Source organism: Corylus avellana, chromosome 5, assembly GCF_965113065.1.
Source record: "Corylus avellana chromosome 5, dhCorAvel1.hap1.2, whole genome shotgun sequence".
Lineage (NCBI taxonomy): Eukaryota > Viridiplantae > Streptophyta > Magnoliopsida > Fagales > Betulaceae > Corylus > Corylus avellana.
This window is the reverse complement of record NC_142494.1, coordinates 22,352,011-22,376,395: the sequence shown is the minus strand read 5'-3', so window position 1 is coordinate 22,376,395 and position 24,385 is coordinate 22,352,011. Positions and strand designations below refer to the sequence as shown.

The 24,385-nt window shown below is 34.2% G+C and overlaps 2 protein-coding genes and 1 pseudogene across 2 annotated transcripts; all 3 read left to right on the top strand.

The window, feature by feature from the left end:
- Window positions 1-329: 329 nt before the first annotated feature.
- On the top strand, window positions 330-1,404 carry LOC132182047 (S-protein homolog 5 pseudogene; annotated as a pseudogene).
- Window positions 1,405-13,247: 11,843 nt separating this feature from the next.
- Window positions 13,248-13,833, top strand: LOC132182046 (S-protein homolog 5-like). Its single transcript, XM_088516834.1, has 2 exons — window positions 13,248-13,290; window positions 13,421-13,833. The coding sequence occupies exons 1-2, from the start codon at window positions 13,248-13,250 to the stop codon at window positions 13,831-13,833; spliced, it is 456 nt and encodes a 151-aa protein (XP_088372960.1).
- Window positions 13,834-16,526: 2,693 nt separating this feature from the next.
- LOC132183158 (phytochromobilin:ferredoxin oxidoreductase, chloroplastic) lies at window positions 16,527-23,938 on the top strand. Its single transcript, XM_088517019.1, has 8 exons — window positions 16,527-16,838; window positions 18,703-18,801; window positions 19,860-19,953; window positions 21,843-21,937; window positions 22,088-22,219; window positions 22,373-22,477; window positions 23,013-23,063; window positions 23,639-23,938. The coding sequence occupies exons 1-8, from the start codon at window positions 16,632-16,634 to the stop codon at window positions 23,819-23,821; spliced, it is 966 nt and encodes a 321-aa protein (XP_088373145.1). The 5' UTR covers window positions 16,527-16,631; the 3' UTR covers window positions 23,822-23,938.
- The last annotated feature ends 447 nt before the right edge of the window (window positions 23,939-24,385 follow it).

The window sequence follows — 24,385 nt, the reverse complement described above, 5'->3', positions numbered from 1 at the left end:
TTTATTTTTTTTAACAAGTATTGATCAAAATATTAGTTTGGACTGCTACATCAGTATTATGAGATAATTGTAGAATAGAAATATACTTTCTAGCATTACTCTATATATCTTTTTCTGTCGATTTGTTGAGCATTTACGCTAAATTATAAATGATTTGGTAAAAAGTAATCCTACATACTTAACTCACATCACTTTGGATTGATATGACCGCGTTTATCAACCCTTAAATCAACTTTTATTGAAAATAAATAAATAAATAATAGGCGTGGTCATATCTGTCCAATATAATGAGAATAAAACAAAGGTTAAATATTTAAAATTACTAAATAATGTCCCAAATAGATGACGTCACTATTTTGCATTATCCTTGGAGAAATTATATAATCTCAGCTGTAGCCATAAAATTGCCAGGTATTATGCATGTTTGGGCCAGGTATGAGGAATGCTTTTTTTGCATTCTACCAACCAAAAAAAAAAAAAAAAATTAAAATGCAAGTGAAGAGATGGTGAGTAAACGGTTCCTTGAATGCATTGTAGCATTCCTCGGCCAGGTACACATCTCATGGGCACATCAATTAATAAGCTGCATATATGCTGCATTAAATGGCTATCTCTAGTGGCCAAGGCAGCTTTTTCTTTAAAAAATTTTACCCCAAAGAGAAAAGGGACTCATAATAACACTTTATCATGTATACAATGAAGATTTACTATTTTTCCCTCTTTTGAATTATAATATATAGAAGGTGGAGTTAGCAATGATATTTATGTCATTGAAAAACAAACCTATCAGATACTACATGTGTCCAGATTAATGCTAAAGATTCAAAGAACGTGCAGGGACTGCTCCTAATCTGGCCTATAAAATGACATCCATGCGGAACACCAATTTTCACACACTAAGCATAAATAGTTTACAAACAAATTAACAACATGATCTCGTTCAACAAAAATGTCATGTTGTTACTAATGTTGCTTTTGTTGTCTATGACAGGATTTAATATTGTTGCAGGACAGACTATCGGGGAACATAAACGAGTACGCGTCGAAGTCTTCAATGATTTAGGTGACGGCTTAAATCTTACCATTCACTGTAAATCAGGGGACGTAGACCTTGGTGTCCATGTAATCAAGTATCCAAATGGATTCTTTTCATTCGACTTTAAACCAAACTTTTGGGGGACTTCACTATACTTTTGTGGTTTCCGGTGGAAGAATAGTGAATTGAAGTGGTTTGATATTTACGACTTCGATAGAGACCATCCTCGGTGCAGTGATTGCTTTTGGAAGATCAGACCTGATGGTGCATGTCAGTTAAACTACGGCACCAAAGAGTATGATTTATGCTATCCTTGGAATCCCAAGTTGCAACAATATGCTGCAGAGTCACCTGCAGCTCTCCCATGATTACAAAGCATATATGCATGCATGCAACGTTCAAAATAAAAGTGCTATCTAGCCTATCTTTACCGTCACTTCCTTAGTATTTTGTACTCCTTGATCTTGAGGGCAAAATTGTAGTTTTCTTTTCTTCTGTCTTTACAGAATTTCAGTTGTCCAAATTCAAGAATAATATGTTACTTCAAGTAGTTTGCCCTCCTTTACTTATTTCCCTTTTTTTTTTTTTTTTTTTTAACACAAAACAAAATTACACCACACCCTAGCATTAAAGCTAGATCACCAAGTAAACAATTAACCAAATCTATAAATGCAACCAGAATAAACAATGAATCAAACAATTAAGTCTAAACCCATCTACTCACAATACAATCAAACTAACAATAAAAACACCCAAATTCTAGAATTTGGGCATCAATGAATTTGATCTGTCAATACAAGATATCAAGGGCGTCAAAAAAAATCAAAATTGTTTACACTAATTAGACATGATCGAAGATTACCATTGTGGGATTCAAATTTACTTGAATCTTAAATCCCAATTCAATTACAACAGAAGGTCGCATATAAAATCTATAACATTTTTGTTGGTGCTCCTATAACAATTAATTTGTTGCCTGATCTCTTTTTAAATTAGTCTTTCTCGAGAAAGAGAGAGAAAAAAAAAATAGTCATGGGGGCTGGCCATGGTCTGTTGACTTTGCAATCTGGTGCTAGATGAATATATTTATGCTAGTAAACTGGTCAAACATTGAGTTTATTTATGCATTATGGCTGTAAATTAACAAGAATAAACAACCACATATTGATTATAGCAGCTGCTGCCTACATAGAATGATGCATACATAGGGCTGACAATTTTGACACGACCCGCGAACCCGACACGAAAACAACACGAAAAAATAGGTATTGGGTTTGACCTTATCGGGTTTCGGTCTTAATCGGATCTACCCGTTTAAGACCCGGTTAATTTAGTGTTTGGCGGGTCGACCCGCCAGACCAGATTACTGTTTGGGTCTGGCAGGTACCTGTTAGACCCGGTTACTGTTCGGGTTTGGTGGGTACTAACTGGGTCTGATGGGTACCCGCCAGACCCGAACAGTAACTGGGTCTAACGGGTACCCACCATACCCAGTTTAAAAAAAAAAAAAAAATTTGAAAAAATGAGCATATTTGTAGTGTTTCATAATTCATATATTTGATTATATGGGATGGATCATGAATCCTTTAAGACTTCAAGTGGACAACACCGGGCATAATGGCTCATGAGAACCTAATTTGTAATGAATCTAATGATGATGTAGTTTTGAGTTTTGAGTTTTGAGTTTTGTTTCTTATTTTGTTTTTGTTAGCTTTATTATTATTATTATTATTATCTTTTTCTTTATTTCTATGATGGAAATGTGGTGGGAAATCTAATTTGATCCATATTCATTTCATATATACACCATTATATATATATATATATATATATATATATATATATATAACATCTAGACTGGTCATCATAGCAAAGGAGTCTCCTTTATTATTGCATTACATGGAATTATGGAAATGGACTATCTAATATTCTAATATGTAGAGTTGAAAATTGCTAATTTTGTGAATGTTTTTATTAACAATTGTATTGGTATTCATGTATTATTATTACAATTATTTATTTATTTATTTTTTTTTTTTAATAAAAAAATTTAGGGTTTAGGGTTTTTAGCGGGTTAGGTCGGGTTACCTGTTAAAAGAACGGGTCGTGTCGGGTTACCCGGCTATTTTTGTGTCATAATCGTGTCAGACCCGGTTACCTGTTTAGCTAAATGGGTCGTGTTCGCGTATAGGCTAATCGTATAACGGGTATCCGCGGGTCGTAATCGGATTGTGTCAGGTACCTGTTTTGCCAGCCCAGAATATATATAGCATTATCGCAAATGTTCTTGCTTTCACTCGCAATCATTAATGGAACTTTGGTAATGTAATTCACATGGATATTCAAAGCACAGTAATTACACGTGTCTTATTTAATTATTGACTTTATATATTTTTTTTTTAAAAAAGCATGTAGGATTTTCCACGTCATGTATCTAAGCCTCGTATCTATCTAATCCTCCACGAGAATAGTTTTGACAGAGATTTGGTACAAATTAAGTTTTTTGTGACCTCCATTAAAAGGTAACACATTAACTTTGAACAATAAAATTGAGTGATATGAAAATTGAAAATACCATCATTTTTCTTTTACTCATCAACAAAATTCAAGAAAGAAAGAACCATGAAATAAAAAATCAGATTCTAAATAATCAAAGCAAAATTTACCATCCCAATAATCTTGATCACCATAGAAGAACCTTCCAAATCCATGGATTGGAAAATGGGGTCAAAATCATGATTCACCCAATCGTCTTTTTTTTTTTATTTTTATTTTTTTATTTTTTTATTTTTTATTTTTATTTTTAAATTCAATAATGGGACAAGTGTTACGATGAAGAAACCAAACGAAATAGGGTGAGCTTCCCAACAACAAAACCCAAACAGAAAAAGGCAATATATAGATGGTAATGAAAACAAACAATACGCAATGGAACCAAAAAGGATTCGGGCATCTCTAAGGGCTACACGAAGCGGTACACAAAAGAGCTAACACTCTCTCATAGTTCGCTTTTCGAGTTTAAGAGTCTCCTTGCAGACACTCTCTTATAATTCATTCTTAATTGTTGTTAGAGTTTGCCAGAATCGGCTTTCGACTATAGCCGGTGCCAGAATTGACTTCCGATTGTAGCCGGTGCCAGAATTCGCTATAGGTGTTAGCTAGCCAAAAGTCGCTGATGCAGATTGCATAGCCATCGGTTTGTTTTATTTTCTAAACCGACTTTATGTTGTTATTTTATTAGGGTTAGGGTTTTAGGAGTCTTTATTTCGTTATTTTATTAGGTTTAGGGTTTTAGGGGTATTTATGTCGTATTTTATTAGGTTTAGGGTTTTGGACTATAAATATATGCTTATAGCCTCAAGAGAAGAAGGGTTTATGTTGACTATTGATTTTGTTGAATAAGAAACCTCAGAGTTTAGCATTCTTCTTTCGTTTCTTTCAAAACCTAGAGAGTATCTAGCTTTTGTCAAGAAGATTTCTTAGATCATTAATAGAATCAAGATCTATAAGTATTTATCCGCGCTTATTGATGTTCTTCGCTGCAGCCCACTAAATCGTGCTGCATCATTTGGTATCAGAGCTCAATTACTTTCCATGGATGGGGGGGAGCAACTGTTTTGCAGACATGAACGAAGTGCAAGTGCGCACGGAGGCAGCACGTAAGGAGCAGCCGGCGATTCATTTGCGGCATATGGAGGAGAGGTTTGGTGGTCTAACCATTTGGAAGAAGGGGCGTGCACACACCCAACACGGGGTCCCTACTGATCATTTGGCTGACATAGATGGTCCAAGCGTTCGTCGTCGTCAACCAAGGCCACGATATGCGGGGCAGAAAACAAATTTATCGTTGAGGGTGAACCTGTAAATCTTTATGCGGGGTGCGGAGTGCAGAAGGAATTTTCAACGGCACAAGCCCATGCTATATCACGGGACGCAGGCGTCAAGCTCGACACCCTAAAAGAAAAGATATAAAAGTCCGAAAAAAAGAGGGTGCCTAGGGAGGCGGCGGAGATGATGAATCAATCGGCGATTCATTGGCAACTTATGAAGGATGATGTGGAGATATTGCAGAAACAAATAGAGGCCTTCATGACCTAGTTAACAACAAAGGTGTCCCTAAAGTTCGTCACCATCAAACAACTCAATGCTTTGTGAATGAAGATAATGTAGCTGTCGCTCGTAGGGCGCAATCTCAACGACAGAGGGCATGGATTGAGACGGAGATACCGCGATAGGCCAACTTGACCATTATTCGCAAGCCTCAAATCCATCATCCAAATCCATATTCTGTGGAGGAGGAAATGGAATTTGTTGATGACAAATTTTAGGAATCCGAGTTCATTGATGAAAAGTTCAGACATGAAGATGTTGAAGATCCTTTGCAAGGATTCGTGGATTGGAATTCTCCACCAACCTATGATGTGGAGCCCGAAGAAGATGACTCATGGGAAGAGGAAAGACCCACGGAGGAGTAAGAAAAAGATGGATTTTTTTACATGTTTGGCGGTCTCTATCCAGAAGAAGAGGACCCATCGGAAGAGGAAGAGCCCACAGATGACATTGTAGATTATGAAGAGGTTAAAGAAGTCCTTCCAGGTGAATTGCCTAATTTTAATGATGAAGATGTTGATTATGTTGATTTCCTTGGTGTTGAAGATATTTTAAATTCACCTAACAAAGATTATGGTGAGTTTTATGCGGATGAGGATAATTATATGTTCACAAGGGAAATAATAATTGACCCGTTCTTGAGTATTTTCATTGCACGTGGAAGGGAGAAAGAACAAGAGAAGTACGACAAATCTAAGATATTGCAAAGTGGTGTGTGGGGCTTTCACGACAATAATTAAGGTATTTCGATGATGAGAAGCATCACACTTATTGTGGGGTGATATTTTGTCTTGATCTTGAGGAATGGCAAGTGAAATGAGTTGACTGGGCATTCGAAGGACCGTGGAAAGAACCGGCCGAATTCGAGGATGAATTCCCTCAAACAATGGGAGAATGATGTAGATTGCGTAGCCGTCAGTTTGTTTTATTTTCTAAACCGAGTTTATGTTGTTATTTTATTAGGGTTAGAGTTTTAGGAGTCTTTATTCCGTTATTTTATTAGGTTTAGGGTTTTGGGGGTATTTATGTCATATTATATTAGGTTTTGGGTTTTGGGCTATAAATATATGCTTATAGTTTCCAGAGAAGAAAAGTTTATGTTGATTATTGATTTTGTTGAATAAGAAACCTCAGAGTTGAGCGTTCTTCTTTCTTTTCCTTCAAAACCTAGAGAATATCTAGCTTTTGTCAAGAAAATTTCTTAGATCATTGATAGAATCAAGATCTAGAAGTATTTATTCGCTGCTGATTGATGTTTTTCGCTGCAGCCCAATAAGTCACGCTGCATCAGTCGCCGACCATTTTTGTCAGCTATTGATAATCTTTAGTACGGGTCAAATGTTGAAACACATTTAGAAAGAGTATATCCATATAAACACATTATTTTCTTCATACTCAGGCAATATAGGACGTCACAATCACCCCCATTGGCACTCAGGGTCCACACTGGTGACTCTCATGGGCTTGTGCATGCTCCCTCCATCTCAGGCAATATAAGACGAGTTTATGTTGATTATTGATTTTGTTGAATAAGAAACCTCAAAGTTGAGCGTTCTTATTTCTTTTCCTTCAAAACCTAGAGTGTATCTAGCTTTTGTCCAGAAGATTTCTTAGATCATTAATATAATCAAAATCTAGAAGTATTTATCTGTTGTTTATTGATGTTCTTCGCTGCAGCCTAATAAGTCACGCTGCATCAGTCGCCGACCATTTTTGTCAGCTATCGATAATCTTTAGTACGGGTCAAATGTTGAAACACATTTAGAAAGAGTATATCCATATAAACACATCATCTTTTTTATACTCAGGCAATATAGGACGTCACAATCACCCCCATTGACACTCAAGGTCCACACTAGTGACTTTCATGGGCTTGTGCATGCTCCCTCCATCTAATGCTAGGCTATGGTTCTGGTACCATATGTAACAGTCTACCCTAATTGATATGATATTGTCCGCTTTGGGCTAAACCCGCTCGATTTTATTATTTGGTTTATCCCGAAAGGGCTTATACCATTTAGAGAGAACATATTTTATATAAACACATTATCTTTTCCACACCCAGATAATGTGGAACGTTATACAACCACTCAATGATTTTGAGCATCTGTTGTTCCTCCATGTTGAACTAGGATATGAGTTTGATCACTTTGTCAATTTTGTGAGTACTTGTGTGGGCCTAATGTCCCTTGAGGAACTTTATGCTCACTTATTAACTCATGAAATGCGGATTGAGCACACTACCGCCTCTATAGATGCTATGTTTCTATATGAGAATGTAGTTGGCCTTTTGTCCTCTCAGAAGCCTCGACACAACAATTGTCCAACCAATATTGGTCCTAATGGATTGTCTAAACAACCTTTTATTGTTTTATTGTAAATGCTTAATAAAAATGTACTTTCTACTAATACTTTATCTTTTATTGTTGATTTGTTGAACATTTTAGGCTTTTCAGCTAAATGATAAATAATTTGATAAAGAGTAATGCTATATGCTCAATTCTTCTTATTTGATTGATGTGATAGCATTTATCAATCATTGAACCAACTTTTATAGGGGGGAAATGGTTACGGTTATCAGTTATTGGTTAAAATCGCTAATTATAACTGCCTAGGCGGTTAACCGGCGATTAGTAACTCTAACAACCACTAAACGCTTTTGAAAAGAAAAAAATTAAGAATTTGTTTTTAAAAAATAAAAATAAAAACCAAAAAGATGTAATTTCTATCGTAATACGACAATATCATACTACATACGGTAATATCGTTTCATATATATAGGCGGTTAGCGGTTAACGGTTAATGCGGTTAGCGGTTAACAGATAGTTACTAACCGCTCGTCTTTTCACCGCTAAATCTTTATTTTTTTTTAAAAAATCCAATAAATGATAGACACAATCACATCTCTCCGACCTAACGAGTGTGAAATAAAAGTTGAATATTTAAATTTACTCAACAAAATCCTGAAAAAAGAGGACGTCACTATTTTCATCTCAGCCGTACAAAATGCATTATCCTTCGAGTCTTGGAAAAATTATGTCATCTCAACTGTAGCCATAAAATTGCCTGGTATTATTGTGCATGTTTCGGCCAGGTGCATATGTCATAGGCCCATTAAATGGTCATGTAAAAGTAAACCCGCTAAAACGCTTGTTCCAATACACTTCTATATATAATTGTAATCTCTTAAAAGAAAAAAGTAACATAATAGGAATAATATCGATCCCTTAGATTTCTACACTATGTTAAATCGGATAAGATACGGAAATATTATTCTCTTTTAACGAGGTTTTTTTTTATTATAATAAGACTTCTCTTCATTTCATCGAATAAAATCTAAAGTATTAAAACACTAAACAGAAAGAGTAAAATGCTGTAAAGTTACAATACCATAAATGTTTCTAGGAATTTTCTCCATCCAAATTTTATCAATTTGTTCTCTTACGGCCAACTTTGCAAGTCCAAGCTGCCCCATTTGCTCCCATTTTAACATGTACAACTTCCCTTCTCCTGAAACAAGGTAGCTAACTTTTTTATATCATCAATGATTTGTCCAAGCAGCACCACTTGGGCTTACTATTATTGATGGCTTTGATTACCACTTCAGCATCACCTTTAAACAGCACCTCTTGTAGTCCTATATCCTTGCAAAATTCAATCGCACTTGGGGCTCCCATAGATTCTGCAATCACTGCCTCAGTGTATATATCACAGGTTTGGCTGAAAGATGCACAAACTAAACCCTTCAAATCCCTTACTATAACACCAATTCCCATCTGTTTTTTCTCTGCACATAAGTCTATATCCCAGTTCGCTTTGTAACAGTTTCTGGGTAGGAGATTCCAGTGCACAACATCCACATCTCCCGTATTGTGACCCATTTCCTCCTCCTTCAACTGTGCTATCCAATATTGCTGCACCATATACACTGCTTCTTTAGCCACATAATTAGCTAGGGTGGTTACAAAAACCACCATGCACAACACAGTTCCTTCTATTCCATTTACTTTTGGCCGTGGTGGCAAATAAGTCCATCTCTTCTCTGTTGCAATGTTCTAGCAGATGTTCAACAATCTCAATAAAAGTCATAGCTTCACATGAGCTCTTCTGCAAATTTCGTCCACTACCGCTCTAGACATTTTGTGCCGTAGAACACGTACACAACACGTGTGTTAAATTATCAATTATTCCAAAAGCTTAAGCTTTTGGGATAAATGGTAATTTAACATGATATTAGAGTCAAAGGTCTTGGGATCGAACTTTGACTCTGTTAATTTCACCCTCCATTTCAATTAAATATTTTACGTGTTGGGCCTCACTTATTAAAAGGGAGTTTGAGCCCACACTTGAGGAGGAGTGTTAAAGTAATGGTTAAGTGATTAAATTTACATCTTCCTGTTGGCTTAAACTTTTAGTATAACTGGTAATTTAACATGGTATTAGAGCAGGAAGAGTCAAATTTAATCACTTAACCATTACTTTAACAACGTGAGCAACTGTTTCCACCTCATTGCAACAGAAAATGCACAGTTCATCTACCACAACCCCACGCCTGAGCAAGTTATTTTTAGTAGGGAGGATATCACTTCAAGCCCTCCATAAGAAGACCTTTGTTGCATTTGGAACTTGTAAATTCCAAATTGCCTTTCATATGGTCGTGAGCTCTAATTTCTTTGAACCTTCTCCTTACATGGAATCTAGCCTTTCCTTTTCAAAAATAATATGCACTACGAACCGAAAACTCCCCAAAATTTGCTGCTTGCCAACACAACTTATCTGGAGTGCTGTATCTACTCAAAGGAAGGCTACATATAGTCTCTGCTTCTTCTTCCCAAAATACCCTACGTATAAGGGGAATATTCCACCCATGTGTTTGTATATCAATCAGATCACGTACTGTTGCATCCTCACGCAATATTCGGCAGGGCGTCTGGATCCGAAAAGATGAGCATTTTGGGATCCATTTGTCCCTACCAAGTCTATCTGCACCGATTTACCATCCCCAATTCTCCAACACATCCATACTTGGAATAGATTTTTAGTCGAATATATACTTCTCCATGCCAAAGAGGGTTTGCTTCCTACCTTAGCTTCAAGAAAATCACCCTTCGAAAAATATTTGGCCTTTAGAATCTGAGCTGTTATGCTCTCCGGATTTTGCACTAGTCACCAGCATTGTTTAGCTAATTGTGCCTTATTAAAACAACATAGATCCCAAAAGCCCATACCACCTTGAGCTTTAGATCTTCCCATTTTCTCCTAGCCCATCCAGTGAATTTTCTTATCATTCTCCTTATGACCCCATCAAAACTTCTGCATAATCACATTGATCTCCTTACATAAGGTCTTAGGTAAAAGAAATATACTCTTGCTGTAAGTTGGAATAGCTTGTATCACTGCCTTGAGCAAGATTTCCTTACCTGCCTTGAGTAAGATTTCCTTACTTGCTTGAGAAAGAAACTTTGATTTCCAATCGTTAACCCTCTTCCTCACCCTATCGGAAAGAGTATGCAATTCTCTAATGCAAGACTTGCCAACTGGAGTGAGAAGCACCAAATATTTATCATACCTTTGAGCAACTGGAATCCCCGACAAATGGATAAGCTGATTGCAGACTTCTTAAGTAGTGTTCCTACTAAAGAAAATGGAAATCTTGTCCCGATTCAGCTTTTGCCCCGAAGCCCGTTCGTAGCTTTCCAACAAATGAGTAAGCAAATGCCATTCTTGTGATGTTTCCTGACAGAATAACAAGCTATCATCTGCAAAAAATAAATGGTTAAGCCTAGGTCCCTTGGGGGAAGTAAGGACACCCCCTAAAGACCCTTGATTGGGCAACAAGGTTGAGATGCGTACTCAAAGCCTCCGCACAAAGGATAAAAAGATAAGGGGAAAGGGGATCCCCTTGTCTTAGTCCCTTGGAAGGCCGAATACACCCCTCTGGAGAGCCATTAAACAGTTGTGATACATTGCATGATCAACCTTATCCAATTTTCCGTAAAACCCATGCTACGCATTACTTCTTCAAGAAACACCTACTCCACTTGATCATACGCCTTACTCATGTCTAATTTTAGGGTCATATAACCTTTTACCCCACATCCTAGAGTGCATAGTATGCAATGTTTCATAAACTGCCAACACATTATCTGTAATAAACCTCCCTAGAATAAACGCACTCTAATTATTAGAGATAATGTTCGGCAAAATGATTTTTAATCTACTGGCCAAAGTTTTTGACACAATCTTATACACCACATTACACAAACTAATGGGTCTGAATTTGTAGACCTTATTGGTATTCATAGTTTTAGGGATAAGTGCAATGTGTATAAAATTCACTTCCTCATCAATAATACCCGAAGTGGAAAAAGTGCGAGATAGCTTTACATACCTTGACACAAATGGTGGGCCAATTGGCCTGATAGAAACTCGCAGTAAAATAAAAAATTAGAGTAGAAATTCCACTCAGAATCCACCTGATTATTAATTATAAATACTTGGTTTTTTTTTTTTTTTTTTTTTTTTTTTTTTTTTTTATCCCTTTCTTGTTCATCTTTGTATAGAGATGAACAAATATATCATTAAATTTGTGGGATTTATTTATATTTTTCAGATTTAATGGTGAATTTAAAAAAAGAAAAAGAGATAAATTCAAAATCTAAAAACTAGTGTAGAAATTCTCTTTTAATATGTCCCCTTCATTGATAATAGCTTAATTATTCGTAAGATTCAGACTAATTTTACGCAAGTGGTTGAACCAAAGCTCTAACATAAGAATATATTTCTTTGGCCAAAAATATTTGGAAGGAACAAACAATGTTTTGTGGTCTATTGGTGTGATGTGTAAAACATTTATTTGGCTGGAAATCTCTTAACATTATCTTGTTTGTAAATTAATATTAGTGTTGGGTTCTTTGAGTATATATATATAAAGGGTAAAGTCCGCATACCCCCCTCAAACTACCACTAAATTGACAATGTCCTTTCCAACTTTTCAATTGTGACAATGTTCCCCCCAAACTACCAAAACATTGTCATGTCTCCCCTAAGGCTAGTAAAAAGATGAAAACGCCCCTATGTATTTCTCACAAAAACAAAAATACCCCTATAAATTCAACAAATAAATAAATAAATAAATATTTTAATTTTTTTTTTTAAAAAAACTAAAATTTCCATTTTATAAGAATGATTTTTTTTATAAAAATTTTTTTTATTTAAATAAAAATTTTTATTTAAAAAAAAAAACGAATTTGTTTTAAACGAATATTTTTTTAAACGGAAATTTTTATTTAAAAGAAACATTTTTTTTTTTAAAAATTGTTTTAGAAGAAGAAAATTTCTATTTTCTTAAACGAAAATTGTTAATTTTTTTAAAACATAAATTTTTATTTTAAAAGTTATAAAAAAAATTATTTTTTATAATAAAAAAAAATTGAAATACAAAGGATTTTTTTTTTTTTAAAAAAAAAAATTAAATTTTCCACCCTTTGTTTTTTTTTTTTTTTTTGGGTTTTAGGTTTTTTCTAGAAGTTTTAGTATTTTTTGTTTTTATTTTACTAAGGGTAGTTTCGTCATTGGGGGAAACATTTGACAATTTTTGGTAATTTGGGAGGACATTGTCACAATTTAAAAGTTTAGAATGAATATTGTCAATTGAGTGGTAGTTTGAGAGGATTATGTGGACTTTCCCAAAAAAATATTAGTGTTGGGGCTTGCAGGCCATCCTAAGTTAATTACCTAATTAATTTGGTAATAGGTAAATTCTTAAATTAATTGATATCAATTAATTTTTGAATGGTATTTTCCTATATTAATTGAATCAATTAAAAAGTTGCATTTTATGCTGCATTCAATATAATGACTATCTATAGTGGCCAAAGCGGTTTTTGTAATATTTCAATATATATTTTTTTAAATTTACCCCAAAGAGAAAATTTTCTGGTTTCTAAAGAAGAGGGACTCATAATAATATCTTATATATCTAATATCCATGTATATAATGAAGATTTACTGTTTTCTCTCTTTTGAATTATAATATATAGAAAGTGGAGGTATATAGAAATGATATTTATGCGATTGAAAAACGAACCTATCGGATACAATGCGAGTCCAGATTAATGCTAAAGAATGTGCAGGGACTGCTCGTAATATGGCCTATAAAATGACATGATCACCACCAACTTTCACACACTACGCATAGTTTACAAACAAATATGATCTCGTTCAGCAAAAATGTAATGTTGTTACTAATGTGGCTTATGTTGTCTATGACAGGATTTAATATTGTTGCAGGACAGACTATTGGAGAACATAAACGAGCACGCGTCGAAATTTTTAATGATTTAGGTCATGGCTTAGATCTTACTGTTCATTGTAAATCAGCAGACGAGGATCTTGGTATCCATGTGATCCGGTATCCAAATGGCTTCTTTACATTCGACTTCAAACCAAACATTTGGGGGACTACATTATTCTTTTGTAGTTTTCGGTGGAAGGGTAGTGAATTGAAGTGGTTTGACATCTACGACTTCGATAGAGACCATCCTCTTTGCAGTGACTGCTTTTGGAAGATTAGATATAATGGTGCATGTCAGTTAAAATACGACACCAAAGAGTATGATTTATGCTTTCCTTGGCATTCCAAGTTGCAACAATATGCTGTAGAGTCACCAGCAACTCTCCCATGATTATATATATATATAACATTCAAAATAATGTCAAACTCGCAATTTGTACTCCTTAGTCTTGAGGGAAAAATTGTAGTTTTCTTTTCTTATGTTGTTAATTAACAGATTTCAGTTGTCTAGAATTTAGAATAATATCTTAAGTCAAGTAGTTTTTTGTTTTTTGTTTTTTATATTTTATTTTAACACAAAACAAAATTACTCCACGTACACCCTAGCATTAAAGCTAGATCACCAAGGAAACAATAAACCCAAATCTATCGATACAACCATAATTAACATTCAATCAATCCTGTCTAATTAGTAATTAACCAGATACTTACAATACAATCAAAAAAACAACAAAAACACCCAAATTCTGTCAATACAAGATATTTATATATAAATGCTCATTAATCCACCAAACTCCAATTTTCTCACTTAATTAATGATTATTTAAATGACGATAATCCGTTTAATCAAATTCTTATTCCTCTTAATCTTAAGATAGACAAATATTTTTTTAAATTAAATGTTCAGATTTTACCTCCACAAAATTTATTATTAAGTAAGATTCAATTAATTAATAAAAAAATGAGGGTCTTTTAAAGATGGTAATAATTGAATCATTTAATTCGAAATAATAACTTAGACTTTTCCCCTTCTGCTCCCCACTCCTACCTTCCCTCTCCCCTTCTAGGTTTTTTCTTTTGTCTTTATTTTTGTCGGTGTTCTCTGACCAGATCAGCAACTTTGGCTTCTCTGCTATGCGTCATTCCACCTTCCACCGTGTTATGCCATTCATCTCCTCCCCGGCTCGCTGCTACTGCTTCTAGTTGTTTGTTTGTATTTTTTGTTTTGAATACGAAGTTTATTCTCTTTAGATTTGCCCTCATAAGCGAGGATGAGTAATTAGGTGTGAGAGATTATTTCTCTTGGCCTGGATAGTTCAGTGTGAGGGCTTATCTCTCATGGCCAGTTCAAATAAACTTTTTTAGGAAATTTGACTACCCGTGTCTTAGATCTAGTCTGTTCGGAGCAGATATACTCTTTAACTGTATTTGTACTTGGGTTAACGGGAGATTGAAGTCATAGATAACACTTGATTGTAAGAATTTTTGTTTGTATCTATGACTTTGTGACCTTATAGCATGTGGCTATGATTTTGCAGAGCTTTATACTTTATGTTGTAAGAGCTTTTTGCTCTGCGGTCCAAGAGATCCTAATTCATAATATTGTGTCTTTTAATTTAAGTATGATACTTTTTCGTGAAAATTTTAATTGGCTATTTTCAATTTTAATTTTTAAAAAGTAATGATATTCGTTACATTAATTTATCCCACTCATTTCATATACACTACGTGACATGTTTAAACGACTTTTCATGTTTGACACTAAACAAAGTAAAAAGAAGGCCACTTAAAACATATCACACTTGTCAATGTGAAATGAGTGCGATAAAAAAATGTGATAAATATCATTAGTCTTTTTTTAAAAGTTAAAAAAAAAAAAAAAATCGGACCGTTGATCTAGCTAGCAAGATATATATAGTTTCGTCTCTGACAAAATTTTTCATTAAACTGGTTTATAAGAGTTTTCTACAAACTAGCCTCTAAAAGTTATATGTCTTTTAAACGTACGAGAATCACATGCTTTTTTATTGATACTATTAAAAAATTATGTGAGAAGCACATGTTAATAATTTAAAATATATAAATATATATATATATTCTCACATTCTAAAGGACACATGCCACTCTTAAAAGCTAGAGTAAAGGGAATTTTCTACAAAACAATTTATAGAAAATTTCAGTCCATTTCGTAAAATTAGCGCATATTTGTCCTTATGATTCCAGAAGTTAGTTAGGGCATATATTTAAATTTGGTGGGATTTATCAGAAAACACTATATGTTATCAACATTTTTGTACATTGGTTTTGTTTCTACTTAACAATTTAAAAAATAGAAGAACTTCTTCCTACTTTTTTGTACAAGATAGTTGGAGTTTGTCAACACTTAAATTTTCACTGGTATACTTGCAACTCCATGTTATGCACTATATGTTATCAACATTTTTGTCGTATAATATTAAAATAATATTTTTTAAAATTTTATGGTTTTTTTTAAAAACACAAAGTAAACATTTTGGTGGTATGTGGGGTGGAGCTCGGAGTGGAGGTGGCCTCCCCATTGTATGCATCAGATGGCTCGTGGCTATAGCTGATAATTTGTAATATGATTTGTAAATTTGACATTAACCTAATACGAATAAGTGGATTAAAGTTTTGTATGGTCAGATATTTGTTAATTCGGATCAACCCAAATTAACCTATTTAATAAATGAGCTAGTGAATCTCGGGTCAAATCGCATAACTCATATAGTCATATGTGACCCATTTGACCTATATAATTATAAATCATATATTTTCTTTTAATAATTGAAAATAACAGGTAGAGTTTTTCTTTAAATTGTAGAAAGTTTCTTTGATCTAATTTATAAAAATGTCATATATCTATTTACATATAAAAAAACACATGCATTTGAATAACAATAACAAAGTTGAAATAAAATGTTATTTAAAAAATAAATTTCTCACATATTATTTAAAAATACAGCAAATAAATACTTAAATTTATAGTCTAGAGTTGAAAAAATCCCAACAGATAAGTAAAACTCTGTCCAATAAAATAACATTTGCCGTTCAATGACCGTCGTTGCTCTCAAAGAGTCATGTGAAACCGAGAGACAGAGCAACAATTTTGCCATTAATGGCGGTGTTGTTTGGGTTGCTTTCTCTTAGTGAGTGATATTCTTTCTCTAAATGGAGTCCTGTTCTTCTCTGAGAAGCTTTAGCGTAACTCTAAAGCCTCCATTGCTAAACAGTGCAAGAGTATTTGCTATCACTCACAGCAGTTGGAGGAGGAAAAGAGCTTCTTTTCAAGTTTCTGCAATTTCGTTCCAGAAATACATCCACTTCGCTGTAAATGAAACAAAGCGCCAAACCCAGTTGGTCCCTTCTCCTTTACAGGTATATATATGCATTTTACTGTCTCTAAGCTGACTTGGGTTACTTTAATTTAAGCCCATTTGTTCCATTTTGCATTCAAGATCTTGCATGATTTAAGCTTTTTTCTTCTTCAACTTGTTGCTGCTTTGATGCTGGGTTTGTTGAATTTGAAGTGGCCTCTGCACTGGAGTACTATATTGTGATAAGTTCTAAGAATTTGTCTGATAATTGATGCCATTTTTGTTTTTGGTGTCATCTTCTCCACATAAAAAGAGAAGTTAATGTTGCAATAATAAAAGAATTAGTTTTGTTTGATTATGGACTCCATTTTTCCTAATTTTGACTCTTTTATTTATTTTCTTTCTTTTTTCCTCCCCTTTTTGGCTTAATAGAACACTAGTGTTGGGGATATTCCCATTGTCCGATGATTTATAGATGAACAATCACCAATCCCTCCAACAGGTACCATCAATTGGGCATTGGCAGCATTCCTAAGAGTGAGATGGGCAGCAGTTTGGCTGATCGACTTTTATTTGCCTTATAGATTGGATTGGACAAAGGTTTTGGTGAAAGTAGTTTTCTTTGTAGACATATGCTTTCTCCATACAGAAAATTCTTCACAGAGATGTGCCTGTTTGATGAATAATATTGTTCAAATATTTAAGCTTATCTTGTTTGAATGGTTAAGCAAAATTGTATACATGTTGTTTTTCAAACATGTCAGCAAATCGTGTCTAACCATTCCCTTGGATATAAGAATCCGCAAGGAGGAAGTAGAATTTTCGGATATGCAGGCTGCTTGATACTCTTGAGGCTACTATTAAAATCAATATTCTTATTATTATCTTTTTTGCTTCTCCCTATCTCTCTCTCTCTCTGAATATTGACTGCCCTTCTCCATTACCCCCGTCTTCTTTTGATGATACTTAGATTCTTGCTTAAAAGCTAGGGAAGAGTTTAGAATAGCCTCCTGGGCATGAGTATAAATTGTTTAGCCCGTCAGGGGTGAAAGCTCCTGGGTTACTTGGTAACTGATTCTGGCGGGTGGGGTCAGTTACCCGTAGGAGTTTGATTAACGGTGAGGATTGTTGTATAATATGCGTTTGCGACGTGCAATTAATCTGAGTAAAGTTCTCCTATGTTATCAAAAAAAAAAAAAAAAAAAGAAGAGTTTAGAATACTTATGCAACATCACTTTTGCATACGGTACAGTGAAAGTTTAAAAAATGTTGGTATTTGTGACATCAAATTTAATCATTTTATGCTCATTTAACAAATCAACAATTTAGATTAGATTTTTATGTATCCACATGCTTCTTCTTCTTGTTATTATCTGTACTGAATTGTTGTAAAGAACCTTAGCATCTAGTTGTCCTAATCTTGTGAATAGTGAAGAGTGATCAATTCATTGGGGCTTGTAGTCTTACATGTCTGTTGATTTCTATATATTAGGAAATGGAATCAAGAATCAATCACATTCTTCATATCTATGCCCTTTATTATCAACTTATGGTCTTTATAACAAGTCATTTTTGTACATTGGTTTTATTTCTACTTAACAATTTAAAAAATAGAAGAACTTCTTCCTACTTTTTTGTACAAGATAGTTAGAGTTTGTCAATACTTAAATTTTCACTGGTATACTTGCAACTCCATGTTAGCCATTTCTTCAACTGATCACTTGTGATAATACATCATAAAATTTTGTAATTACTCCAGCTGCTCCAAGTACTTAATGCTTCTACATATGTTGATATTTTACTCTATTTAGCTGCTGCAACTACCAATATGTTAAAGCTTTCAAAGAACAAGCAACTATTAATGTTTTAGTATTATTAACTTAGTAGGAAATATTCTGAGAATATTGATTTTTTTATGTCATCAGGAAAAAATAGATGGTAAATCAGAGCTTCAAATGTTATCATTCCAAGCTCCCAAGATTAGACTTCTACGAAGTTTGTGCATTGAGACTGAAGCAATGCAGGTATCATTCTCTGTTATTCACGCTATTTACCTTGATATTGTAAGTTTTCAAATAGCTCATAGTCAGTTATCACTTCAATTCTTCTGAAATTATTTATTGTGACTAATAGAACTTGCCCTCATTTGGGCTTCTTGTAAGCTCTTACTGCCATTCAGTACAAGAAAATCTCTTGGATTTGATGTTAGTATCAGCCACTTTAGGAGTTGTGATATTTATTTGAAAAAAGAAGGAAACCTACTTAAAGTCGACAGGAAGGCTGGTCAGTTTAGAGCTGCCTGTTGAGTGGGTGGATGACATCAGCAAATAGTTTTTCAAGATAATTTAAATCTTCCTTATGATGATTTATGCTCTTCTTTATTATCTGGATGCAATTATCATATGGCATGGCATGGCTGCAACAATTCATATATATGCAAATCCCTTGACCAAAGGCATCATGGTTAACTTAATCTTGTTATGCTGGAGTTTCTTACATTCTTCGCACTATGGATGCACATAAAATTAGAAGTTAGATATGAACTCTAAAAGAAGTTGATAAGTATTTATGTTTTGTTGCCAATGAACTTTAGCTCAAGTTGCACCTCCTCCCTCCCCTTATAAGAATAGGGGTGATGGGTCTGTTTGTGGGTTCATATGCTCCTCCAAACCCCTTGTTTGTTGTAAAGAAAACTATTATCTGAAGATAGTTTGAGATATATTGACTGGGAAAACAATATCAGTACATAATTGATGGTATTCTCGGAGACTTTCCCAAAATCATTGCTAGAATTCTGACCTAGGATGAATTAACAAGGAAGAATAATTAATGGAACAAGTTGATGTAGGGGAAAAAGGAAAATGCAATAAGAAAATTCTGATTTCCCTCATCTGATATTGGCTGGTGTGATCTTGATTCTTGCGTGTGGGTCCATATGTTCAACGTGAAGAAGTTTGGAAGCCTCAAGCTGCGGGGTTTCTCTTCAAACCTTGTGCTTTATCAATATATATTACTCTAATGTATTGGCCAATATATATATTTTTTTCTGTCTACTAACTCTGTTTTGAAAATTCATATGCAGGTGTTAGATTTTAATGTCTTTCCAGAACCAGAATTTGATGTACCCATATTTTGTGCCAACTTTTTTTCCACCACCAGCATAAACATAGTGGTCTTGTAAGCTCTCTCCTTTCTTTAAATTTTGGACATCTGAGAAACAGAATATTTTTCGTTTACTGCTACAACTACGGCAAAAAAAAAATCTTAAACTTTTCTCCCATTTTTCTTTTCTTCTTGAATGGCAAAACATGCTGCCCTCCAATCTGTTCTTAGAAGGTTTGATAAGAACTTTTTAAATGTTCAAGGAGAACTCATTCCTAGAGAGAAATTCTTCTCATTGGAAATGCTTGAGCCGTGCAAATTTTTCCTATTCATGAAATTTCCAAAAGGTGATAAGGTTTTTCATTGCTTTGACAACATTAAGTAGAATCTTTTACATGTAATTTCTAATAATTCCCAACCCTTAGAGCATGTATGGACATATAGACCTCTGTAATCACATATGTATGTATACATGTAGATCTGGATATAATTCATGCTCATTTGTGTCTGGCTTAACATTTTCATCATTGTAGGGTCTACCTACCCAGCTCATGTGCAAAAACTCTAACCTCTAATTGTAGTTAGGAAAGATGGATCATCTCTCTCATCAAGCATAGTGATCCCCTTGCTAGTGCTTCTATTGTAAGAGATCACTTCTTCCTAACTGGCAAAAGATTTCACTTGATTTATGCAATGACTCATTTAATTTTTTTTCCCTCTAGTTTTATATATTACTAAAGATGTCACCAAGAACAGTTCTGATGGGTAATCTTATCCACTATCAGAAATTTCGATAATACAGGGTCTCACTGGTTGTTTGATTATAGTTTGTGGTACTTCATGCTACTATCTAATAAACGATTTTAAACATTCATTCTCTAGGGCAACCTAATGAGTAAATTTATATTACTCTTACATCCTTGCCTTGAAAAGGATTGATGATAATTTGTACAATTTTCCTTGTCTGCAACATCCATGGTTGGATTCTTTAATGGGAACATTTTCATCAAGCATTTATTCTTGTTTCTGGCTATTCTTTTCATATGTTTTTCTTAGTTTTGACCAATTATGATTCCTTGACATTTAAGTCTCCTCGCCTTCTGGTTTTATCTTGTTTTGGTATTTTTGTTTATTTATTTATTTATTTGACTTTTCCTCTGTCTTTTTCTGCTCTTTTAATTTGCGAAGAAGTCATGGGCAATGATAACTAGTTTTTAATGATTTTTCTAGATATCAACCGGAGCGAGCTGTATAGAATGTTTCTGGTATTTCAACTGAAATTCAGATTGAAGGTTTCAATCTTAAATAAACTGAATTTTGGTTGATATTTATATTTAAATTATTGAGAAAGGTGAGAGGGCAGCTGAGACTGTATTCTTCCATATTCAGTTCGACATACTATGCAAGGCTTCCCCATTAGTCGAAGTGGCTGTCCTAATTGTTTTTTATTTTAACCCCCTTGCTTTGGATGGATGGTACATCGTGATCCTGAGAAGGAAATTTCTCTTACTGCTACTTCCACTGCTCGGAAACTGCTCTATGGACTTGCAACCTTTTTTGGATTCTTTTAGCTCTGACAAGGCAGCAACTGTTGGACATGGCAATCTCTCTCACTCACTTGGAAAAAAGGTTTTGGGGTGGGGTGTTAACATGCATAGTTGTGTTTGTTTAAACAATTTGATCCCAGACTTCACTGAGATTTCGCAGACGAATGACTAAGAGTGCATACTACTTTTAACAGAAAATTTATGCTTTGCCACTTTCTCATTTAATTTGAGTGCATGTTTCTTCTTTTCCTTTTTTAGTTCTTTGCTAGGCTGTCTGCATGTACCTGTGTGCATCTCATGTCAATGACTTTTCTTTTTTTCCTGAGCAAATGACTGGTTAGTTTATTCTTGTAAGCTGGAAACCAATATATGGGGAAGAATTAGGTCTTGATAAACTTTTAATTTGGCCATTTATATGGACCTTAACCCTTTGCATGATGTCATCAGTCAAAGAGATTATAAGGAAAGATACTATAAAAGTTTGATGCCTCTTGGCCTAAAGTATGCTGAGGTAAGTGCATTGCCTATACTTGGACATTAAATAAATCCTGATCTTGTATATATATATACATAGGTATATGTGTGTGTGTACACACGTGCACGTCTTTTTCGGCTAATCCTCCTAAGATCTATGACATGACTGAACACAGATTTCATGCAGCTTTTACCGTGGGGAGGAAAGCTTACGAGCAAGTCCCTAAAATTTTTCTCACCAATTGTGATATGGACTAGATTTACTCCAAGCGAACTCAAAAATGATGTTTTATATTCTGCATTCACGGATTATTACAAGGTATGAACTGATGAATTTTTGCATCCTGTTTTAAACCGTGTTTGTGGTCATATTTCAACTGCTTCCTGTTAGTTGGAAGTGAGAATTACCATTCATTTGGTAGTTCCTAATTAAAGTGGATGACTGAAGATTGCAACACTGTTGCTCTTGCAGGCATGGCTTAAGCTGATAAAACACGCAGTAGCAGAGACAGATGTGTCCCAAATTATGAGCAATCGTGAAGCACAACATAGATATCTAACATGGAGAGCAGAGAAGGTGATTAATTTCTTTCACAGTTCTTCTTTCATGCATGGCATCATTGCTAAACCTTTGTGATTGACTATCAGTTGTTCGGTTTTCCAAGTCACACAGAATGAGGGCAAACAAACAAATGTTCCTTAACATTTGTCAGACATATTCCCTAGAGTACAATCCAAATGGTTGATACATTAGGGCATGCTGCTCTCAAAGTGTTCAGTGATAAGGGTCTTTAAGTGATAGAAACTACCTCTTGGGGTCATCTATTTGGTTGCATTTGCGCACGTAACACGCCTCGGCCTGCTAAGGCTAGGTTTGTTAACTAATGTCTCAGAGGCGCAAAAGGAACATAAGGAGTCACAAAGCTTTAAATGCAATTAAATGATAGTTTAAAATTTTAAATGCGGAAACCTAAGGTCAACATGGAAATAAAATGATACTGTGAATTAAAACTTCTTGTTCTTGTATATACCATGTTCAAATTCAGAGTTTTATGCCCCATCTGCTGCATTATCCCGTGACTTATTTGGTGTATCCAACATTTGGAAAGCAGGATCCAGGCCATGGGGTTCTGAAAAAGTTGATAGGGGAGACAATGGCAAAGGTATTTATTTATTTATTTCATGAAAATTGTTAGAATATATGGAAAATATATTATATTTTCCATATATTCCATAATTATGTTGATATTGAAATATTCTCTATTTATGGATTGATTGTAATCATATATTGAAATTGTAATCAAATCAAGAGGATTTGATTACCAAACTTGTATTTAGACATTACCCTATAAATAGGGACCTTTGTATTGTAGACAAATCAAGAAAATGAACACAAAGAACTTTACGGGTGGTTCGGTGTTAGACACATACGTCTACCACTAGGAATACCCATCAGGGCTACATTGTGCTCATTAACTTGATTTGTCTACAATACAAAGGTCTCTATTTATAGGGTAATGTCTAAATACAAGTTTGGTAATCAAATCTCCTTGATTTGATTACAATTTCAATATATGATTACAATCAATCCATAAATAGAGAATATTTCAATATCAGCATAATTATGGAATATATGGAAAATATAATATATTTTCCATATATTCTAACAAAAATAATTTAATGTTTCTCCACCAATTAAACAATAATTGCAGCTAATTCTTACTTGTAATCTCCGTAGGAGTTGCTGAGGAGCTTCATCTTTAATGGAATTGATGAGCTAGGAAGCACAACATTCCTGGATTACTTTCCAGAGTACCGCTGTGAGGATGGGGCAATAAATGAGAAGCGTAGCATTGTGGGGAAATCTTTTGAAAATCGCCCTTGGGATACAAAGGGGGAATTCATTGATAAAAATTCTTGATAATATGTTTGTTTTCCCTTTTGTTCCTTCCATTTTTGCTCTTTGGTAACATTTTTCTTGTTGGATTTGTACTAAAGATCTTGTATATTTTGCTATATTATAGATGTGTATTTTTCATACCCTCCTTAGGGCATGTTTGAGATTATATTTAAAGAGCTTAAAAATGCTTTTAACACTCAAAAAGTTCGTTTAAAGGAAAAAATACTTGTTTGGTAAAAAAATTAAAAGCACTTTTAAGGGTCCAAAATGGCTAAAACGTATTTTTGGCAAAAGCTTAAAAATAAAGCTTTTGTCCAAAATTTTTTTTTGACTTGGAGCCTGTTTGAGATTGTATTTGAAGGTCGTAAAAGTGTTTTTAACACTCAAAAAGTTCATTTGAAGAAAAAAGTACTTGTGTGGTAAAAAAAAAAGTAAAAGCACTTTTAAGGGTCCAAAAAGCCTAAAAAGAGTTAAAATGCACTTTTGACAAAAGTTTAAAAATAAAGCTTTTGCTCAAAAGCTCTTTTTGACTTAAAAGTTTTATTTTTTAAACACAATCTCAAACAGGCTCTTAAAAGCTCTATT